This window comes from Rhinoderma darwinii, chromosome 6 (assembly GCF_050947455.1).
Source record: "Rhinoderma darwinii isolate aRhiDar2 chromosome 6, aRhiDar2.hap1, whole genome shotgun sequence".
Classification (NCBI taxonomy): domain Eukaryota; kingdom Metazoa; phylum Chordata; class Amphibia; order Anura; family Rhinodermatidae; genus Rhinoderma; species Rhinoderma darwinii.
Window position 1 is genome coordinate 31,624,020 of NC_134692.1, and position 23,474 is coordinate 31,647,493.

General features: G+C 39.7%; 1 protein-coding gene across 1 annotated transcript in view; it reads left to right on the plus strand.

The window, feature by feature from the left end:
- Positions 1-23,474, plus strand: part of MYO3B (myosin IIIB) — a 134,989-nt gene that overhangs the window by 51,481 nt on the left and 60,034 nt on the right. Inside the window, exons 15-20 of the mRNA XM_075829432.1 lie at positions 11,067-11,146; positions 12,776-12,853; positions 13,627-13,832; positions 17,777-17,888; positions 19,383-19,545; positions 20,081-20,161. Of these exons, the coding sequence (XP_075685547.1) occupies positions 11,067-11,146; positions 12,776-12,853; positions 13,627-13,832; positions 17,777-17,888; positions 19,383-19,545; positions 20,081-20,161 (720 nt within the window). The remainder of the gene's footprint in view (positions 1-11,066; positions 11,147-12,775; positions 12,854-13,626; positions 13,833-17,776; positions 17,889-19,382; positions 19,546-20,080; positions 20,162-23,474) is intronic.

A 23,474-nucleotide genomic window follows, 5' to 3' on the forward strand; every position in this document is an offset into this window, starting at 1 on the left:
TCATGGTGCAAAGCAAGACTGGAATGGAGGCCTATCCTCTTCAGCGATGAGTCTCGCTTTTGTCTCAGATGCAATGATAGTCAGAGATTGGTCTGGAGACCACGTGGGCAATGCCATGAAGAGGCCTTCACAAGGGAACGTCGTACCGGTCCTACTCCCGGGATTATGGTGTGGGGTCGCATAATGTACGGGAGCCGGACCACTCTATTCTTCATTTCAGGTACACTAACAGCTTGGCGTTACATTGATTTTATCGTGAAACCAGTGGTACGGCCATTTATCCAAAGTGTCCCAGAAGCCGTTTTTCAACTGGACAACGCCAAGCAGCATGTTGCTTGTGCTACTGTGAGTAGTCTGCATGGCCTAAGCGTGCTACCATGGCCTGCAGCGTCTCCGGAATTGTCTCCCATCGAGCACATCTGGGGCGTCATTGATCGGCAATTGGAAAGTGAGCTGCCAGCAGCCAATCCTGATGGTTTGCGTGCCCAAGTGCATTCAGCGTGGCATAACATTCCTCAGACAATCCTTAATCTCCTCATTGATAGCAGGCCAAGGGGTGTAAGTGTGTGTATATCTAAGATCGCTATACTAGATATACTAAAATACAAATACACTATATTACATTTGTGAAGTTTAATAATAATGTTGGTGTCTTTACAAATAAAAGAAACACAATTGCAGTTTATCCTCCCTACCATTGATCCCCTAATTTTTACTAACATACATTTTGGAATTAAGAAAGTAGTAGGGGACAGACGGAAGGGCGTATGAATGCAGGATCAGACTACACAGGATGTGTTTGTTGTCTGTTACCATGGGAACACATAGGCCTGTAGAGAAGCTTTGGCCCCAAATGATAGTGTTAATTTAAAAAAAATACTATTTGCTTCATTTTTTGATTTAGATATATTGGTACACTAAAAGAAATTTGGTTGCCAAGGTGGCGGCAAAACAGGAGCTTTATTTTTACAATGCATTATGGTTTTACTAGATTTCAGTGATTTAACTAATTTCCACCTCTTTTGCATCATTTATATTTATGCTTAACACGATTCCAGTTTTCTGTCTAGATTTAATGTAAAAACCCGTAAACTCACAGCTCTAGCTAGCAAAAACTTTTTGCAAATATTTGTTTCTGATTTGGTTCATTTCATCTCTTCGCAGTATGGTGAGAAAGTAGGCACAATGTGTAAGGTATATTGCCAGTTTGTTTTTGCCAACCACAAGTGATGATCTTGAAGAGCTATGGAACATTGCGTTTTCATGCTCAAATTCCTGGCTTTTCTTATACTGTCGGCCATAAAACAACACCCTGCCGTCTGACCATCTGCAGCTATTTTATTGTGTGGGAATTTAACCAACTGCAGCGTAAGCCAGTGAGCTACACAAGACTGAAATAATTTATTTCCCACTACGTGGATTTATATCAATCCATATGGACAATGGAACATAAATGGGTTATTCCTGCAATTTCCTGTAAAATAAATCCTATAGACTCTCTATCAATAACTGTTGCCAATTCTGGGTTCAATGTTCTCTTAAAGGGGTTGTCCCACTATTAAATATTACATTCCTCTGTAGAATACACAAAACATAAACAATTCCTCAATTGGAATTATAAAAAAAAATGCTCCTGTGTCTAGATATTGCTGTTACATACTTGTTATTGTGTCCCCTAATATTGTTTTGGTTCCCTCACAGAACGTCCACCTATTGTGTCCAGTGTTGTTGGACACACATGCCCAGTAGCTCAGTCCCACTACCCTGATATTCTTGTACACGGGAAGTGGAGTAATTCCAACATACCCATTACTTCTTTGCCCTGATGGCAGATGTCGAGAGGCCCCCATACACATTAGATAGGAGGCCTGTCCCGCCAAAATCTTTCCTCGAATGTGTATGGGCATCTTGTTTACACAACATCAAATTAGGAAGAAAGGACTGGGAGGACTAGTCCAGCCTTACAGGGTACACCGGCATACTCAACCAGAGGACAAACTACATTTATGGAACTACTCAACTACCTTTACATGTTTGCATTTTAAAATATATGCATAAGATAGCAGTTGGCTGAGTACTATGTTTCCGAACTCACCCATGAGCATGCATCTTGGCCGAGGATAAGCATCTGTCAGACACCTCTGGCTCTGCTCATCCCTTGGAAAAAACAGACATCAAATTAGCTAAAGATCCTACATGTGCCGACAACAATGTAATCGCCAGTTTCACCGATGTCTCGGGGTGTAGCAATAGAGGGTGCAGAGGTGCATTAGGGTCCTGGTGTCTGAGGGTACCCAAAGGCACTCTGCCACATAAAAAGTCACTGGTATTAAAAATGGCACAATGTAGGTGGGGGGCCTTGTTGTAGACTACTTTGGAGGCTCAGGAGCTTCAAATTACACCTCTAAGTTTATAAAAATTGTGACAGATTTATTATTACTGTCAAACTTAGATAGCTCACAACTTAGACAATGCAAGCAGAAGATGTGCCAAATTTATCACAGTAATGCACGCTGTATAATAAATTTGGTGCATCTTGATAGACACTTTTCTCTTTCTTACGCCACTTCTTTGTTGGCTTACTTTAGACCAATATTTTGCACCAAAACGGTGCATTTTAGGCCAAACCCCTTTTTTAGACCCTGTTTAGTGAAGCACAAAAAAAACTGTCTAAAACACTTAATAAATCTGTCGCAAAGCACGTACGCCAGTTTATTGGTGCCAATTGAGCCAGAATTCTGGCGCATTTAGCCTAATAAATCTTTACAAACGTCTCAGAAGACAAATATTTTGGTATAAACTCTTATTTCTGTAGGTATTTTGGTCTAGTCTGGTCCATTACATGATTTTTCCATTATCTAGCGATTCAAGAGAAAGGACAGATGGACAAGGTGTAACCGGCTGATCCCCAGGTGATTCTGATGTTCTCGTGTTAGACATTTCCACTGTGTAGGAACAGATCAGTTTTGCTGCTACACCGCCAGTGTTTATAGACGGTAGAAGCTGCCAGGGCAGACACTATACCGGGGCGGACACAGACAGCGGAGGACTCCTATGTAAGAACTCTATATGGCCCCCTAATAGCTCATCATAGAACACCCCTCTTATGTCACTAACAATCCATCAGTAATTGTAAGTTATAAAATTCATTATCTCAGTCCTTTACATGCAATCTAAAAGACAGGAGGATGCTGCTAGCTGCTCTTAGGGCCCCCCTTACCTACTGGGCCTGGTGCAGCTGCCCAAGTGGCACATATGCATGTATGTCCGGCCCTGCACTGTACATTTCCAGTGTTTTATTTTCTCAGAACTCCAGAAAGCGCTTCTCTTGCACTTCTTTACTCAGCTGCTTATTGTTATCCACAAACTCCCTAGAAATGCAGAAAATCATTAGCTGTTTCAGTTGAGTATCAGACACAGTGAGCTGTAAAAACCGCTTCTTAGACAGAAAAGCCACATATATATTCAGGAATCCAGTCACACAGTATGCTTTCGTAAAGACCTTACATATTTTGAATTTAACTCTATGGTTGCCTAATGCTGGGAATTCGTAGGACCAGCCGGATGCCAGGTTATTTCTATTACTGGATTAATAGTAATGAACCATCAAAGTCCAGCGCAGGTAAAATTTTGGAAAGTGAGTACTCACGTCTCTTTCCACCTTCTAGCGAGTGTCGTCTGAATGCTTATTCGCATGTGCTCTTGCGTTCATGTCTTATATATCTGCCTCCGAACTCTTTGCTATTCTTCAGAAATGCCAACCCACTAGATCCTGGACTAACAGAATTTAGTACTCATTTCAAACTTCCACCCAGGTTATCAAATCTCCGTCCCCCCTCAATTTTATGATGAAGAAGAGACATCTGAACAATGGCCATAGGCAAATAAATTTGGTAAGTGCTGGTGGTCCCAGTTTAGATCTTAACATGGATATCCAGGATCTCTCCTTGCTGAGACACATTTGACTCAGTAGATATGTGACAAAATACTTGATAATCTTCTGTTTCTTATTGTAGTTGCTTGTAGTTTGAAATTATTCTGTTTTCTTGTGCACTGATCTACTGGTAAGCTTGCATTGGGCCTGTTACTGATCATAGCTGTGCCCTAGGGGAGTAGATACTAAAATGAACAAGCCAGCCAACATTGAAGAAAATAGTGGGTAAGCGTTACCTATAGGGAGTGATTTAAATGTTATAAAAATGACAACTGGACATCCCCTTAAATGCGCACCCAACCTTTCAGGTGACTTTCAGAATAAACGGTCATATGTCTGTGCAAGAGGAATAACATTATTTCTGGATATTATATGATTTGTACCCTGCATTTTAGCAGTTTTCTCTTCTGCAGGCTTTATCTTTAAGGGTATGTTCACGCGGCCTATTTTTGGACGTTTTACGGGCCATAAAAGCCCCGAAAAATGCGGGAGCTGAACGCCTCCAAACATCTGCCCATTGATTTCAAGGGGAAAAACAATGTTCCGTAACCACGGTGCATTTTTTACGCGGTTGTTTTTAAAAACGGCCACGTAAAAAAAGCACCTCGTAAAAAGAAGTGCATGTCACTTCTTGAGCCATTTTTGGAGCCGTTTTTCATTGAATCAATAGAAAAACAGTCCAAAAATGGCTGTAAAAATTGCCGCAAAAAAAGCCAGTTGCTTAAAAAAACAGCTGAAAGTCATGAGCCGTTTCCCCTTAAAAACAGCTCTGTATTTTCAGTCGTTTTTTGTTACCCGTGTGAACATACCCAGATTCTCAATTTTCCCTAAGATAGTTGGTGGAGCCTAACTGGCATCATATATGCCATACACTGCACATAGAGATGAGATCATTCTGTTCCTCTATCTCTTTGTAGCACACACTCAGAAACAGCAGCAACATGAAGGAGATTATGTAGCAGTAACGAACAGTGTATCTGTGTCTCTGACTCTCTCTCACACTGCTCCCCTCTCCACCTCCCTGCTCCATATACTTCTATAGGCAGCATGTAACCTGATCCCTCAGTGAGTTTATAGTCCCGTCTCATCTTGAGGAGATGGATTTAGCAGTAAATTCAGTGTGAGGAAATAGTAGGAGGAAGGGATGAGAAAAGGAGAAAAAAAAGCATTTTTCTCTCATATAATATACAACAAAGTTTCTTATATTTGCTTGCACTATCGATTTATGCAAAGTTTGTTGAAACGTTAGTGACCATTTAACCCTTTCACGCCGCAGCCCTTTTTCAGATTTTCATTTTCGTTTTTCCCTCCCCACATTCCAAAGGCCATAACGCCTTTATTTTTCCGTCGATATAGTACTATGAGGGCTTGATTTTTGCAGGACAAGTTGTAATTTTTCGTAGCACCATTTATTTTGCCGTATAATGTACTAGGAAATGGGGAAAAAATTATTTGTGGGGTAGAAAATGAAAAAAACAGCGATTCCGCCATGGTTTTTTGCGCGCCATTTTTACGGAATTCACTATACAATTAAAACAACATATTAATTTTATTCTATGGGTCAATACGATTACGCCGATACCAAATATGTGTAGGTTTTTCTATATTTTACTACTTTTACAAGTAAAAACCTAAGTGTAAAAAAGAAAATTTATTTTGTTTCGCCAAATTCCGAGAGCCGTAACGTCTTTATTTTTCCGTCGATTAAGTGGTATAAGGGCTTATTTTTTGCGGGATAAGCTGTAGTTTTTAATAATACTATTTTGGTGTAAATGTGACGGTTTGATCACTTTTTATTTCATTTTTTGTGGGAGATGAGGTGACCAAAAAATAGAGATTCTGGCGTTTACAATTTATTTTTTTTTACGGCGTTTACCGTGCGGGTTAAATAATGATATATTGTGATAGTTCAGACTTTTACGGACGCGGCAATACCAATTATGTTTATTTAATTTTTTATTATGCTCTAGGGGGAAAATGGGAAATGGGGGGTTTTTTGAACTTTTAATATTTTATTTTTTTTTACACAAAAAATAAAACTTTATTTAACTAATTTTTACATTTTTTATTAGTCCCCCTAGGGGACTTCAACCAGCGATCGTTAGATCGCTTGCACGATATACTGCAATACTAATGTATTGCAATATATCGTGATTCTGACAGTCTCCTATGAAGCCCTGCCGGAGGCAGAGCTTCATAGGAGTACCAAGATGGCGGACCTGGGGTACTTCGTCAGACCCCCAGGCAGCCGTGTGAACCAACGGCTCCCCCCGATCTCGCTGCGGGGGGGCCGTTGAGATGTTACAGGAGGTCGCCCCCCTGTTTTTAGTAATTTAAATGCCGCGATCTCTATTGAACGCGGCATTTAACGGGTTAAACAAGCGGGATCGCGCTAAAGCGCGATCCCGCTCGTAACCCGGAAGTGTCGGCTGTAACACGCAGCCGACACACTGGCTCTATGGAGCAGACTCAGCCCGTGAGCCCGCTCCATATTCCCCCACCCGGCGTGCGCCGTATATATACGGCGGATGTCGGGAAGGAGTTAAAGAGGCTCTGTCAACACATTATAAGTGCCCTATCTACATAATGTGATCGGCGCTGTAATGTAGATAACAACAGTGGTTTCTATTTAGAAAAACTATCAATTTTGACCAAGTTATGACCTATTTTAGATTTATGCTAATGACTTTCTTAATGCCCAACTGGGTGTTTTTGAGCTTTTGACCAAGTGGGCGTTGTAAAGAAAAGTGTATGCCGCTGTCCAATCAGCGTCATACACTTCTCTCCATTCATGTACTCAGCACAGCGTGATCTCGCGAGATCATACTGTGCTGTCACATACACCCACATTAACTTTACTGAAGTGTCTTGAGAGTGAATAGACATCACCTCCACCCAGGACGCGATGTTTATTAACACTCCCGACAAAAGTTCAAAAACGCCCAGTTGGGCATTAAGAAAGTCATTAGCATAAATCTAAAATAGGTCATAACTTGGTCAAAATTGATCATTTTTCTAACAAAAAACCACTGCTGTTATCTACATTACAGCGCCAATCACATTATGTAGGAGAGAGGGCACTTATAATGTGGTGGTGACAGAGCCTCTTTAAACGTTTTATTAAACGTTATGAGAAAGTTTCAGAAATTCTGAATGTAGACTTTTTCCTCACAATCACAAACATGAGACCCAACCATAGCCCTCGTAACTATGATCATAAATGGAAAACACCCACTATTCCCCTTTAGCTAGGAATCTATAGAGTTTGCAAATTTAGGGAAAATATTCCCTCTCTGTTATCTTTGTCCTACTAGAAAATTGGAATGGTGCTACTATAATAACAAGCTGTATAGAAATCAGGTTGGTGTAAGGTCTGCTAGGGCAAGGTGTACAGTACATCTGCATAGGTCTATTGTTTATTCATGTTTTAAATCCTTTTGAAATGTGTTAAAATGCTTCCTACTCATTATAAAAATCCTGCCACCCAAGAATTAGGACTTTGATGTCACCAATCCTGCTTCAAAGGCTTCTTACAATGCTATTAATCAGTGGAGCCTCTGAAGATATAGCCAGAGAAAACATTTGGACATCTTGTGTTAAACTTTGCATAAACTTTAAAATATACTTGAATGTCTTGCAGATGAATTTTGCACATCACTACTATATGATATGGGCAATCTTTCTCAGCTATTACAATTAATTTGAAAATGTGGATGGGAAGGGAAGTTATAACTGTGAAATACAGATGTAGCAGACCTGAGTTTTTCAACTGCAGTAAAGTTGAGTTTTCCATTTGGGAACTGGTAATGTGTTATCTGTGGTTTTATGTCGGACTGTGGGTAAACTTACTACTATATATTCTCTTATCACAATGAACAAGTAAATTAAGTTCCAAAGAGTTAAAGAAAAGCTGTGACAGGGAGTCCTTTTTTGGGTCCTGGCAGGGACTGTCTGACCGACCAATTAGGCATTAGGGCGGTGCCCAAGGGACCATGGCCAGAGGGGACCAACAGCACTTTGATCAGTTAGCGCACTTGTAAAAGTGCAGTGCCTGCAAAAAACATTAAGAATTTGATGCATTTTATTAACCAAATTAAAGTGTATCATGGCTATAATGTTTGGTAAGAGGCACGTGACGTTTAATGCCCAGGGGAAAAGATCACCTTCAGTCCTTGGCCTCTCCTTCCCTGCATTTGACCATCATTTAATTTACAATCTGGATTGGCCAAGTGTGAATGTTTACTGCTATAGGCAGGGCACCAGGGTGTAAGTGGCTACCAAACAACTGGCATCGCTTATGTTCTGGTAATAAAAAGTGTGATGTGATATTAGCTGATGAACAATGGGAACTGCTGGGATCGGCTTATCTTCAAGACACTTAAGACCCTATTACACGGGCCAATGATCAGGCAAACGTGCGTTCATATGAACGCTCATTCCCGATCATATCCCTGTCTAAACAGGGCAACGATCAGCCTATGAAGAAGCAAACGCTCATTCATTGGCTTATCTGCTCTTTCATGCAGCAATAAATATCATTGTCGCTAGCACATCGCACAGTGTAATCAGAAAGATGCACCGGCGACATGATGAAAATGTATAGGGACGCACGATCGGAGTAACGAGCGCTCATCCCATTACATAAGCAATCATTACTCTGTGTGAAAGAAGCAAACGAGCTGTCTCGTTGATCGGCGCTCGTTTACACGGCCCATGTCGGGCCGTGTAATAGGACCCTTACAATCCTAAAAGTCATTGGCCAACCTAGGCAACCACTTGAGCTGCAGATTAAAATGAGGCACATGTTATTTTAGGAGACAGTAACTACTAACACATAGATTATTTAAAATTAAATACCTTTATAGACTATGATTATTTTATGTTTAGTATCTTCTAGGCTAAAGATACTGTATGTATTTCCCAGGGCATGCTATTTTCTTTTAAAACAGTAGCTTGTCCTATTGGTGCCTTTTTATGAAATTTTTTTGCAATAATTTACCCCATTTACTTTAATGGGGAAAACCCTGGCATTCAAAGCTGCATGTAAAACCCTTGATTTACCAAATCATGTTTTTCTTTAGAAATCACTGCCAAACTGCAGCAAAAATCGCATGTATTTATTTACATGCAGTTTTTGACAGTTTTTTTTTTTTTTTCGGTCTGTGAATGGTGTTATCCTCTGCCTCATGTGAATGTACCCTTAGTGTTTGCTGGAGGCTATGGTACTTCGTGCCCAGCAGTTACTTTATTTTCCTGTCTTGGAAAATGCTTGCACTTGCAAAAATACTACTGAGGCTTATTTTAGGTTCCCCTAGTAGACTGCAAAAGTAATCATGCAATTTCAGCATAAAAACATAAAGTTGTAGGTGCAGGAAAGATTGTAAGCTCTGTGTTATCTGTACTGAGAGGAAGGCTTGGGGGAGACATTGCATAGCATGGAGATAGGCTTTCATTCAAAATATTAAATTGCAAAGATCAGCACTTTTATTCAATCACAACCCAAATAGGTCAGAGATAAGGCTGCTGCTGCTTCGGTGTCTATCACAAATACTTTTTTAGTGGCAACAGTGAAAATGTATCTGTAATTTAAGCATCCGAATCCCCATTTGTTAACCTTCTGTAGCCTACATCTAAAAAACCATGAACTACAAGATCAATTTAACCACAAGCAGATTTTATATTACAATATAATAATAATATTTTTCCCCAAAGGAGTAAACATAACATCGGTCCTATAAGAGGAGGACTGGGAGTAGATCCTTAAAGGAAATGTCACTTCAGGTAACCTCTGTCCGTAGTTTACAGCTGTGGGGGCCCCTAACAAGAAAGTGTCATTTTTCACTTTATTAACTAAATGCAAGCATGTAGAAGATAAATAATGTGGTTTTTTGTTTTTTTATGTTGTAGCTATTTATTTTTTAAACCATCCCTGGGGTGGCCATATTGGACATACACTTTTCCTACCTGTATTGTCTGTATAGACAGTACTGCACGGTGTGTCTGCTTCATAGCAGATGAAAGGAATAGGAGTTAATTGACGGATAAATGTCATAGATTATTACAGTCTCCAGGAAGTGATTACAGCCTCCCCAGAGACCAGGGAGAGATAGGGGAGATGCATATAGACTAATCTGTATGTACAGTGTTACTATCCTCACCTATTTAGATCATCTATCATTAACTTGCCTATCCTCTAAAGATAATGAGATGATGCTGCCCAATATGTCCCAGTCTATACAGCAAAGCTAAAAAGTGAGTTGCAGAAAACAGGAAGTGTCAGCCTATTTTGACTGCTCTAGTGACCAGTGTGAAAATTGGAATATTTCAAGTTCGTTTGTCTTTTTTTTGTGTCTAGTCACATAAAAAGTACAAATACCAAAAATGGAAAAAAAAAACCTCTGTATAATAAAAAAGCTGATTTACATAATATGTCATTATCTGAAGATACGTTCCCTTTTAGAGTAGGAAAGGGAAGGAGTTAAGATTTAGAATAGCTACAATGTGTTCTGCAATCCTGCACACAAATTTAGCCTCACAAACTAATCGATAAGTTTCCAATTTCTGGGTGCAGCTTCTTAGGAATGGAGACACAGCTATGTGGCTTCAGACAGTTTATTTTCCATTTGCTCATCTTAGTCTTTTTTATGTTTACAAACAGCGTAGTTTCTCCAAAATCTTGCCTGGGACGTCTTATATTTACAGGACATTGGAAGCTTTCTGTATGCCTGTAGAGCATTTCAATAATCCTTTATTTTTATTAGGCTTCATGTACACGACCAAATTATGGATCCATTTTGTGGTAGGGTGCTATTGGACTTCCATTGACCCTAATGTACCACTGAGTGCCTCCGATTTCATACGTATAAGAAAAAAATACAGATACAGTACATTTAAAAGGTACATCCTGAAGTCAACTTGGTAGGTGTGGTAAAAACACATATCATAGCTAAATATAGTCATGGTTGTGTATCACATTACCCCAGTCTTAGGAAGCTTGTCTTACAACACAAAATGTGCCAATCAAATAAATATATCAGTGACAGGATACTACACCATCTTGAACTTTTGTTGCTATTGAGAAAATGTGTCAGCGTTGCAAGAGACTGGTTGAAACATGTTGTCTCTACCGCAGGTAATCTGGCTCAGTCAAGAGCACGAGTGACAGCGGCTTCTAGATCTCTACCACCTCAGCTCAATGCTGGACGTATTAAGGTCAGTATATGTATGGAGTGAGGAGATCGTTGGAACTCTCAAAAAAAAAACAACTCTTTGAGAACCACCTCTGCTCTAGACCAGATTTAAAGTGACAAAATTCATTCTATCCCATGTATATTGTCCTTCTTCCTTGAGAGAACCACCACTCTAGAAGAACTTGGGGGGGGGGGGGGTTGTCTCAAAGAGTTTTTACTGTATCTTAAAATCTCAAAATTATTTTCAGGTTTTTTTCTGGTAACTCAATTACCTTTTAAATGTCTCTCGGTGCAATGCCGCTAGGTTCATCCATGCCACTAGTAGTAGACACCTCAAATCGGTAATATTTATGCTTAGCTTTCCTAAAAACTAGAAGAGATAACTATCTATTTACTAGAGTTGCATTGAGTAAAATGTATAGTAAAATGGAACAAAATGGGTTGCCCAAACCTGACCAACATAATTCATGTTGCAGTTTCTTCTAGATTATATTGCCTATAAATAGTAAAATAGTGGACTACTCTGAAACACATTCAGAAGTGACAAGCCACCACCCAAATCATTCCTATTTACTTTATAAATCTGCATGAAGCCGAGCATAGAATATTATATTTCAAAGTCTACATATCATATGCATGGAAACAAGAATACTCTTCCCTAATACTTTCTATTGTCTCTCCCATATCGGTGGATTGATTACTTCATCTTTGAACATTGACCAAATTTAATTTGTAGGCAAAACACTTCATTCTCTTACCTTGATTCTTCTATATAAACTTTGATAGAATGTACCAAGACAATAATTTCATAGTGCACCACACACACGAATACACAATTTCCTCCAGATGAGCTTTAGCTACTCAGGGAAGAAGTTCTACAGCAACTAAAGTGAGCAGGACTCTTCATAAACACCGTGGAGAAAACAACAACAACAACTACTATTACTAGTATCCATTAAATATATATATATATCCATTAAATGTATTCCATTATAATCTAAGGGTGACGGATTCCATTGTTAGGCATCTATTTAACATATTATTCACCCACAGACTATAATTATATCTGCTTACTGTACACGTCATGAAAAGCTCAAGAACTAGATGTTAAACGAATGCCTGTAACGTATAAAATACAGTGGCATACATGTCACCAATAAGTTCCCATGTTTAAAAAAACAAAAACGTATGCCGCGCAGTATACCAGTCCGACGATGGCTAAAGGACACTCTTTTGTGCTCTGTCATGCTAATGGAGCCCCACGAACATGTATAGTGTGTACGCTGGGCATTTTCCAGACATACACACTAAATGTAGGGAATGAAGGTGATGTGAGGGGACCTAAGCAGCTCAATCCAGTGATGTTGCTGTATACAGATATCGAAAATATATTTCTAAAAAAACAAGGAATTTGGAAGACTCGATCGATGACACCACTGTGTAAGGTGCATAATACAGTGGGCTAATGTCAAATTAAAGGTAAAAAATAAACACGGCAACCAGTATGAGGGCGCTTATAATGATGTCACCTGCTGTGCTCATCTGATCCATATGACTCCATGGTAGAGTTTTCAGAGAATTAAATAATTGAAGGCTAAGCACCATTCTGTATAAAGACTGCCTCATATAAATATTATTATTTTCCGATTAGGTGGACACAATGGAAAAGATGAGACATCCGGAAGAAACAACAAATATGAAAAGACAAACTGTGGCTTCTTATTTTAGGGTAGGTGGGCTTCCCAAATTAGCATTTCATTAAGAGCATCCTTTTCATCCTTATCAAAATTAATACGATTCTTCCTTAGACAACCCCTGTTCATACACCCAGTTACGGCATATACGTAAATGTAATGTGGGAGGGGGAGGGGGGGGGGGTCACTTAATTGGTAAGGCCCTCTGTTAGCCAGAGCAGAGAGTAGCTACAAAAAGCATCTCCCTCTCTCTCTCTGTGTGGGACTTGGAATTTAATCCCATTAACCACAGTTCAAAATACAGTAAAGGGGTTGTCTAGTTTAAAAGCTAAATTTTTATATACCCTATTAGGGAATTCTGGTGGAGATCACTTACAAAGAGCATCTCTCGCTCTGTAGGACCTATCCTGTCCTCATTTACACAGACAACCCATTGATTTGAATGGGCACTGTGTATTAGTTTGTTTTCCCTATGGTGGCGCTGTAGAGAAATTGAACACTTGCAGCCAGGTTTCCCCATAGATTACAGATGATCGCTGGGGATTTTCAGCAGGGGGACACTTTCTGATTAGCTTATTGTAAGGGATCCTTCGAACATGTAGTAATTGTCCAAAGTGGACAACATTTTATATTATGAACTACTAATTTATTTTGTAAGGATGTTAGCTTCATATATGAAATTAACTCAATATTACTTGTAAGTAGCATCACTTTAAATATATTAAACCAGATGCAAGTTATTGTACAATTCAGTAGAGTAAATACTGGACTGAAATATAATTTCTTATATAACTTCTTTTTTGCGAAGTACTCCCTTATGGACTTGTTATCTAAAATGGTGGTTGGGCAGCCTCATTTTGTCCGCTGCATTAAGCCAAATGATGACCGAGAGGCAATGAAGTTCTGCCGAGAAAGGGTACTCATGCAATTACGATACACAGGGATTCTAGAAACCGTCAATATCCGAAGACAGGGATATTCACATCGTATTTTATTTGAGGATTTCTTGAAAAGGTAAGAAATAAAATTATTTTTTAAAAATGCTGAAAAAATTTACTATACTGTTACTTGTCAGTGGTCTAATTTTTAGGTGCATAATGTTACCGATAATGTATTCAGTATTCAATTATGTAAATTCAATACCCCCTGTTGTTTTTACATGTTCACCCTTCCCTCTATGCTCTATCCGAAATGGGAGCCAAGCAAGGCTAAGCCCTACCCTTTCAAATATTCTAGCAGATCCAAGAGAGAGCTGGAGCTGATGGATCCCGTTTTCTCTTCTAGATTTCTACAAGATTGTATATTCTTGGATCTGGCATAAGGACACTGACTGTATTCTTTTTTCGCATATATATTTCACAGGTATTAGATGGATGGCCATTCATTTTCCCTGCACAATCTAGAACAGCAGATTATGGGCCATGTTTTCTCTTCTAGATTTCTAAAAGACTATGGGCAGATTTACTAATACTGGTGTTTCAGACACCAGTCTTGGCTTTCTTCTTCACTGGAGTATGGCCTGCTTCACACAGCCGTGTTCGGTCCGTGAGATATGAAACATACATCTCACAGAGTGAACTGTACACCAACTAGGTGCTAGCATAGATTTTCTGGTGTAAATTATAATAAATGTTACACCGTGGCGGCCCCGCACCCATTGGTGGACCACACTCTTTTTTGCAAAAGGCCCTTTCACAATTTTTGCACCTTGCATAAGGAAACGGTTTTCTATTTTTTTCTGCAAAGTGGGTTGTCATGATGAGATAACCCCTTTAACCCTTTTCTATGTCTGTATTGTATCCACTTAGAGATTTATATACTATGTGTAGCTGGTTAGGTGTTAGCAGGTGAATAACAGACATAAAACAACCACCTGGAATTGAGAACAAAGGAGACACAACCCAGGAGAGGTACAGCTGATTGAAATAATAGCTAAAGTTAATTTGTCCCTGTCTGATAAACACGGATTCTCTTTTTTCTGCACCCGCCTGCATTAATAGTTTATAAAATGCAGTTGTCACATAAACATTGTCTATGTATACCAGGGGGAAACCTGCTAACTCATCTATTTTGTTTGTACAGGACTAAAAAGGATCAAAGTAGCAATTAAGTTTTGGGCTTAAGGATCTTTCATATCCTCAGATTTACCATAAGGCTGTGACTTTTGTTCATTCTTGCCTAATGGGTTTTTGAATATGAACAAAGAAGTGTCAATCTGTTTAGCATTTGATCTGTTCTTCTGAATATTTGAGGAATTTCATGGATCACTGGCTAATGTATTTATCTATTCCCAATATTTCACTTAAAGAAACCTTTTCAAAGCTTTAATTATGGCTCTGAGCAGAAAATAATGTGTGCAAATTCAGCAGCGGCTTGTCAATGTCTCACATCTCCAGATATAGAAACTGAAGTCAGGAAAGACTATGATAATTGTAAGACTTTTCTAAGATTGAATTGTTAACCACAAGGAAAAGCCCCATAACTAAGTTGTTTGCAGTTATCATATATATTCAAAGTGATGCAAAGTAAAAGCTCTTCTTTCACATCTGCAAAAATGTGTATATACTACTGAGCTGACAAGTGAATACCTGCAAGATCAGGGCTAGTTTTATAGAAAAAGAGTACCTGGGCCATTTTTAGATAGTTCTTTCAAAGGCTACATATATAAAATAATACCGCCATACAATGCCTAAATACTACCGCCACACAATGCCTAAATATTACCTACATAAAGTATCAAATAATATTACTATATAGTACCCACATAACACTGACATTTAATGCCCAAAGAAAATGCTATTTTGTTTTTTACAAATAATACCGCCATACAATACTTAATAATACTCTCATGCAATATCCACATAATACTGCATATACAGCCATATAGATCAGTACAGAGAAGGAAGCAGAGAGCACTGGGCAGACGTGATTTAACAGTCACACAGTTCATTCTATTGTCGAGCACACAACTCTGTGTAAACTACTAGAACTGACGGAGCGCAATGTTTTTACATTCCACTCTCAGGTTGTTCCTGGGGGTACCGTTCTTGGGGCCATCATCAAACCTTAGTCAAAATCACTTTTTATCGAGTTGTAATATTAGGAGGAGTAAGTAATGTTTCCACCTTAACAGGTAGGGTTACTTACTCTGCAGATTTACACTAACATGTGGGCCATTGGTCTGCTTTGAAGGTGATTTCCTAATTGGACTATATTGCTCATATAATTCCAATGCTACTAGAGGGTTAAATATATAACCATTCTTGGTAAGCTCACTTGTATTACATGGCAATAAGGGGAGTTACTAGCAGACCACTGTCCTTGGGCTATAGGTTTATATAGTGTCAGATAAGTAGTATTGGGGGAAGATGTAATATCAAATCACTACCGCTACCTAACAACTAGAGATGGTGTATATGCCTTGACTATATTCTGATTATAAATATTTTTCAATGGTTCAAATCTATATTATGATATCTATAACATTGATCAACCTTTAAATAAAAGGAGTTATATGAGATTAGAAAAACAGTGGTTTTTTTCCAGAAACAGTGCTATTTTCATCATGGGCAGTGTCTGGTATTGTAGCTTAGCCTGATACAGCACTGATTTGTGCACCCAACATGATAAATGTACACACATAAGGCCCTTTCACACAGCGTTGTGAGCCTTCCATCAGAGGACTCTAGACTTATACCTCCAATGAAAGGCTGCGGTGTGACCCACTGTATAGGCTGGGTAACGCCGCCTACACAGCCACCCTCCACTACTCCAGTACAGTGGACAGAGGCCGCACTGGAGCCCATCTGCACTGGGAAGGTGTCACTCACAATAGGGTGGTTCTCTCTACCCCAGGGGTATGCCTAATAATGAAATTGTATATAGGGACGGTTACGTCACTGGAGTTTCCCCAGGAGGAGGGTATATACAGCTGCTTTGAAGGACTTGCTGGGACACAGAGGTGGCGTAGTCAAGCCACCGTGTGGGTCACGCACAGCAGCACTGCCAAGTTCGACTATCAGGGCAGCACAGGAGATCGGACAGAGGGAGAGAGGGTGCTGGGATTCTGTCACCTGACGCATGACACTGCTCCCCAGAATCCCACCACTCGACACAGCTATGTCAAGTGACAGTAACCCAGGTAGCATCATCAGGATCCTGAAGAGCAGTATCGGGTGGCAAAATCCTAGCACCCTCCCTCTGTTCTAGAACTGGATCATTCTTCTTTGGGGTCAGCGGTTATCTCCGTTCATGAATTCTCCAGTGATAACTATCCATATATACACTATGTCACTGAAGCCTCCCACTGTATACATTTAACAGGGCGGTGATGGATGCCTAACAGGGGCATCTGTCCCCCATAGGCTACTATAGAATTGACTACGATATTCTATCCAATAAAAATGGTATACTGGTATACTCAATGTTAACCGCCCGACAGAGTCCAAAAAGACACTCCTTTGACCTCCATTGGTATAATGGTGCCCTATGGGGACGTTTGTGATAGGAGCTTTCCCAACACATGCATCAAATGAGAAGTAAAAACTCAGTTTGAAAGGGGCCAAAGAAGTATAATAGATCTGCTAACAGCAGCCTGTTGAGCGTTTCCAGCAGAGTTAGACTGGCCCACCAGAGTCAAAGAGAATATTCCAGTGGGCTCAGGCCTTGGGGCCCAAGGAATCCTAGTCTGACACTGGTTTTTTTAGGTAGTTACAAGACGAAGCTGTAAAAAGTAACTGAAAAAAATGGACAGTAGTCCACATAAACATTGCAAATATACTACAAATACGCTAGATATTCGCTGACTGTATAGGCTCTATGTATTACAGGATGGGATTTACTTTAAACGAGTTTTAGAATGTTCCTTTGCTGCATGGTAGAACCTAGGGAATGTATTATTTTAATTTTTCTTAGTGTGTATGGAACAATTTATGTTTGTGTTATTCTTATTCTTGTAGGTATTATTATCTCACATTTAAAGCTCATCAGAATCCTCCACCAACACTGGAAAGTTGCGCTGCAATTCTAGAAAAAGCTAAACTTGAAAAGTGGGTTCTTGGAAGAACTAAGGTAAATCTGTGATCATATTTCTGTGAGAGTAACCTCATATAACAGTTTGGGTTTCTAACTATTCAAAAATTAACCCCCTGATACTATACTGGGTCACCATTATGGACGGCCTCTATGGCTCACTATGGGACTTTGTGGACATTCGCTCGGTAAAACCACATTTGGACTTACATTAACCATAAGCATCAAGTTCCAGTTCTATTGTGTAGCTCATATCTATATTTTACATTTTATACTAGTCAGATAATGTGCACATGAAAGGTTTGATGTCTCTGTGCCCATGCATGCATAAACCTTATCCATCAGGGTGCAAGTGGTCACTTGTGTATAAACAAACAAAAAAGTGCATCTAAAATGGCCCATTGCTAATATTAACTAATATATAAAACATACTATGCCCAAAAAAGTAATTTAAATAGAATATGATACGTCATAAACACTTAGAACTATAGCATTTTTAATTGACTTATTTGTCCTGGCTTCTAAAATAGAGATATAGGGAGATTACATTTTCAGAAAAACTCAACAATTCTTTTACTGTTTAGCTAAACTAAGTAAATTATAACGGACAGCATGAATCAAGCCCATAACACTTCATGGACTGTCAATTGAGCATTAGGCCGGATGTTGGATGGCATTAACATTGTTATACAGATTAAAATAATGACACTAACCAGCCTGGTGATAAGTGAGGCTCACCACAGCTTTTATTACATTAACCATTTGCCATGAATTATTGCCAGGTCAGCTGTAGGGATGGCTAGCTAAAAACATGAAAATCACACTAAACTCCATACCAGCCAAAGGACTTCCAGTGAGCATGAAATTACTGATCTGATTTGCTCACAAAATACCACCCAGCACCCAGCTTTATCTTAAACGGGTTGTATGAGATTAGACAATGGAGGAGGAGAAAGGATTTGATATAGGGCCCAATGGTTACATTGGTTAAAAAACACAAGTAATGATTATAAGGCCCTGAGTTTTTTTGTCAGGCATTTTTTTACTTTACACTTTTTTTTGAGGCATTATAACGCCTTTTTTAGGTGTTTTTTAAATGAATCAAATGTAAAAAACATGGGTGGTTTTTGGGTAATGGACTGCGTCAGAAAACGCTCCAAATGAACAGAGCATTTTTTTCTATCTTCTATTGTTTTCAATGCTTTTTTTTCCGCGAGTGGGCAAAAACTGCCCTGGAAAAATAAAGCCTCTCATTTCCATTGAAATCAATGAAGGTAAATTTGTGGCATTTTTTGGCGCTGATTTTGATGTATTTTGATTAATGTACTGTACATCTACTATCTTTATTGATCCTGATGAACGCTCTCCCATTTCTGAGCGGTCACTAAAACTTTGCTATCCTAGCTCTGTAGAGAATGACTAGCCAGGTAATCCTAAACACTTGCCAGGATATTGGTCTTTTTTCATGTGGCTAATGCATGTGAAAGGTGAACAGGAAAACCGTGTCCTTCATAATTGTCTTATCTGTTAAAGGTGTTCCTGAAATACTACCATGTGGAACAGTTAAACCTCTTACTGCGGGAAGTCATTGGACGGGTAGTAGTCATGCAGGCCTATACCAAAGGATGGCTTGGTGCAAGAAGATATAAGAAAGTTAAAGAGAAAAGGAAAAAGAGTGCTACCTGTATTCAGGCTGGTAAATAGGAGTATAATGTATAGCTGTAATTGGTGGTTCTATGACCTATATGGCAACATAGAATCTCGGAGAGTGATGTAGCTTCAGATCCTATATAGAGTAATGTGAACACACATTGTGGTAAGGAAAAAAGGACTGCAAGTAGCATATGATGAATCATCTTCCAAAGGATCATCATACATCTTACCATCATACAAATCATCATACCAGCTGCCGGATACTTCATCTCTTGTGGTGTCAAATAAACCCCATTCTGTTGCCTGTAGTTATCATGTATTTACATAGAAACCTACTATAATGTCCTTAGTGTTGGCTGACATTCAATTCAATGACTTAATTTTCATTTACCATATCTAACCACTCATAATGTAAACCCAGAAATTGTGTATACCTGAAAAGTCCAGCAAACTAACTTTTGGGATCCACAATAATGGCTCGCTACCAATACACTTTTGCACTTAGAGTTGCAATTTAACCACATTGGTTATAGCATTAATATGTAAACATATCTTAATATATACATCTTTCATTTCAGCATGGAGAGGGTATGATAGTCGAAAGAAATTCCAGGAGCTAAGAATTAGAAGAAATGAAGCTGCTGTTGTTATCCAAGCAGGTAATACTTTGTAGACTACATCATGTGGGTTTTATTATGTAAGATAAAGACATCCAAACAGTAAGGCCTCATGCACACGACCGTAAAAATTCTCCGTAATTGCGGACCGTAATTCGGTTCGAAATTACGGACCCATTCAGTTCTATTGGCCGTGGACACCTTTCCGTATTGCTACAGATGGGTGTCCGTGCCGTAGAAGTGTACCGCAAAAGATAGAACATGTCCTATCTTTTGCTATTTACTGGCCGTGCTCCCATACTTTGTATGGGAGCACGGGCCAAAAATGCGGGCGGCTGTCCGCGGCCGTCTGTGCCTGCAATAACAGCCCGTGATTATGGGTACACTGTGTGCATGAGACCTAAGTGTGGGTTTTCCATATTTGTATACACTGAGTGGGAACTTTTTTAGAGAGACACCTGTCGTTTCACCATTGGATCTTCCCTGCATGGAAATTAGACACGTGACCACGGACACAGCATAAAATCGAGTGAGCAAGTTTTCCGTGGATCAGTTTCAGTGCGAATCTACATTAGAATGGGAAAAACGAGCGATCTGAGCGACTTGGAATGAGTCATGGTCATCGGTGCTAGACTAGCCGGGGTCAGTATTTCAAACACTGACATTCTTGTGGGTTTTTCTCATGCAATGGTGTTGAGAGTTAACCAAGAATTATGTGATTGAAGAAAAACATCCAGTAAAAAAGGACCCTGTGGATGTCAACAATTTGTCGACGAAAGGGGTAAGAGGAGGACGTCAAGAATCATTCTGATTAACAGGCGGTGCACAGTTAAGCAAATTTCAGCCAAATACAACGCTGGTGCTCCAACTAATGTGTTCGAACGCACAACTCGTCATTCCTGGGCTGTAATAGCAGATGACAAGTGCAATTGCTGTCTAAGGGAAACAAAAAGGCAAGACTCCAGTGGGCAAAAGAGCACAAAAATTAAGTCACTGAGCAGTGGAAAAACATTGCCTGGTCAGATGAATCCGGATTTCTGTTGCACCGTGCTGACAGAAGGGTCAGAATTTGGCGCAAGCAGCATGAATAGCTGAACCCTTCCTGTCAGATGTCAGCAGCTCGGGCTGGTGGAAGAGGTGCGATGATGTGGGGAATGTTTTCTTCGCACACCCTGGGTCCTCTGATACCTGTGAATGGCCATTTGACCAGTAGGGCTTACCTAAAAAAATGTGGCCGTCCATGTTCATCCCTTTATAGCAGCTGTTTACCATATCGCAGAAGGGCACATTAGCTGCAACTGCGAGAAACTATCTTGTCCGCATGGGCCAATATTCCTGCAGAACAATTTCGACACCTAGTCTAATCTATACCACGATGAATTGCTGTGGTTCTAAAGGCCAAAGGAGGTCCAACGCACTACTAGACAGGGGTCTCTAATAAAGTGGCCATTCAGTGTTTGTGTATTTCTAATAGTAAGAAGTTCCGAACAATTATATTGACCAGAAATGATAGTCGATCTTTGTATTGCATTTTTCTATGAACATACAGTGAAGCTCATCTTACATGAACTCGGTAGGATTGAAATTTGGTTATTGTGCTGACCAGTCCATCAAGGACCGTACTCCAGCTCCCTGTTTCTTCACTAAATAGCTGTGTGTATGTCATTTTTACAGTATACACTACTCAACATTGGCTGGTTAGTGTAAATGTTTGCATATAATTATTCATAGATGTGGGATTTACAGTTCCCATGACCAAGACATCCAGAATCAAACGTTACCTCCAACATAAAACAATAACCTTCCCATTGCTTTCTGCAGCTGAGGTCCTGAAATAATTTAAACTTTTTCACTGGATAGATATCCACACCAAAAAGAGGTTTCCACTTCCGAAATAAAGTCTTGAGCCTGTTGCCCTAAACTCTGAGGATCAGTTGTGAAAAGGAAGGTCACTCCCCTTAGAAGCTGACTATTCCCACTTACCAGTGTAGACCCCATTTTTGCTCTATTGTCACCTGTATTATCATAAGTAGATGAGTGTGGTCTTTTTATGGAGAGTGGCCATTCAAGAGAGTTTGTGAGCGGCATAGGTTCACTTTAGTTAGGTTACTTACGGGATTTTATATCAAAGAAGAACTAGTGGGTTCAATTGTGCCAGCTGGATGCCCACACCTTATCTCACAGTGTCAATCAGGAGGACGTAAGAACGGTGTTTCTGATGGTTGTTTTATAATATTGCAGATAAATGTGTCATATGGCCCCTCTTCACTCCATGGAAGGTTTTACAAAGCTCACAAAGAGCAGGAAAGGACCACCTATGTTTTTTATTTTGCATTTCCCATTTAGGCGGCCATTTAGTGGAGCCAATTGTGCCCTCTAGTTTAGTTTACTAGAGCATATGTGCAATATCAAGATTTAAAGAAGACTTTCTTGGTGATAGATAGCTATTAAAGGGGTTGTCTTGTTTATTTATGTTGCTTATATAGCACCAACAAATTCTGCAGCGCTGTACAGAGATTGTAATAATTTACTGTTTCCAGTGGGGCATCAAGACAACCTCTCTCCATATGCACTATTAGGGCACATGAAAGTCCTAGAGGAGGGTCTCCTGCATTAGAGTGGAGCGCTGCTAAGTGCTCCCATTCTGGTGAGTCCAGCCCGACCACGTATTTCATGGTTGGCCATTCTTCAGCAGCCGCTGCAGAGGAAAAGTATGGCAGACGATACATCCCAAGAGCCAATAAATGTAGAAGTGATAAAGTTGATGTTGGTATGTGAACAATTCTAGAATTGGAGAAATAGCTATGCAATATAGTTCAGACTATGGAAGATGTTCATGAATTACAGGCAGATTTAAACAAACTAAGTGTTTGGGCGTCCACTTGGCAGATGAAGTTTAATGTAGATAAATGTAAAGTTATGCATCTGGGTACCAACAACCTGCATGCATCATATGTCCTAGGGGGAGCTACACTGGCGGATTCACTTGTTGAGAAGGATCTGGGTGTACTTGTAAATCATAAACTCAATAACAGCATGCAGTGTCAATCAGCTGCTTCAAAGGCCAGCAGGATATTGTCGTGTATTAAAAGAGGCATGGACTCGCGGGACAGGGATGTAATATTACCACTTTACAAAGCATTAGTGAGGCCTCATCTAGAATATGCAGTTCAGTTCTGGGCTCCAGTTCATAGAAAGGATGCCCTGGAGTTGGAAAAAATACAAAGAAGAGCAACGAAGCTAATTAGGGGCATGGAGAATTTAAGTTATGAGGAAAGATTGAAAGAATTAAACCTATTTAGCCTTGAAAAAAGACGACTAAGGGGGGACATGATTAACTTATATAAATATATTA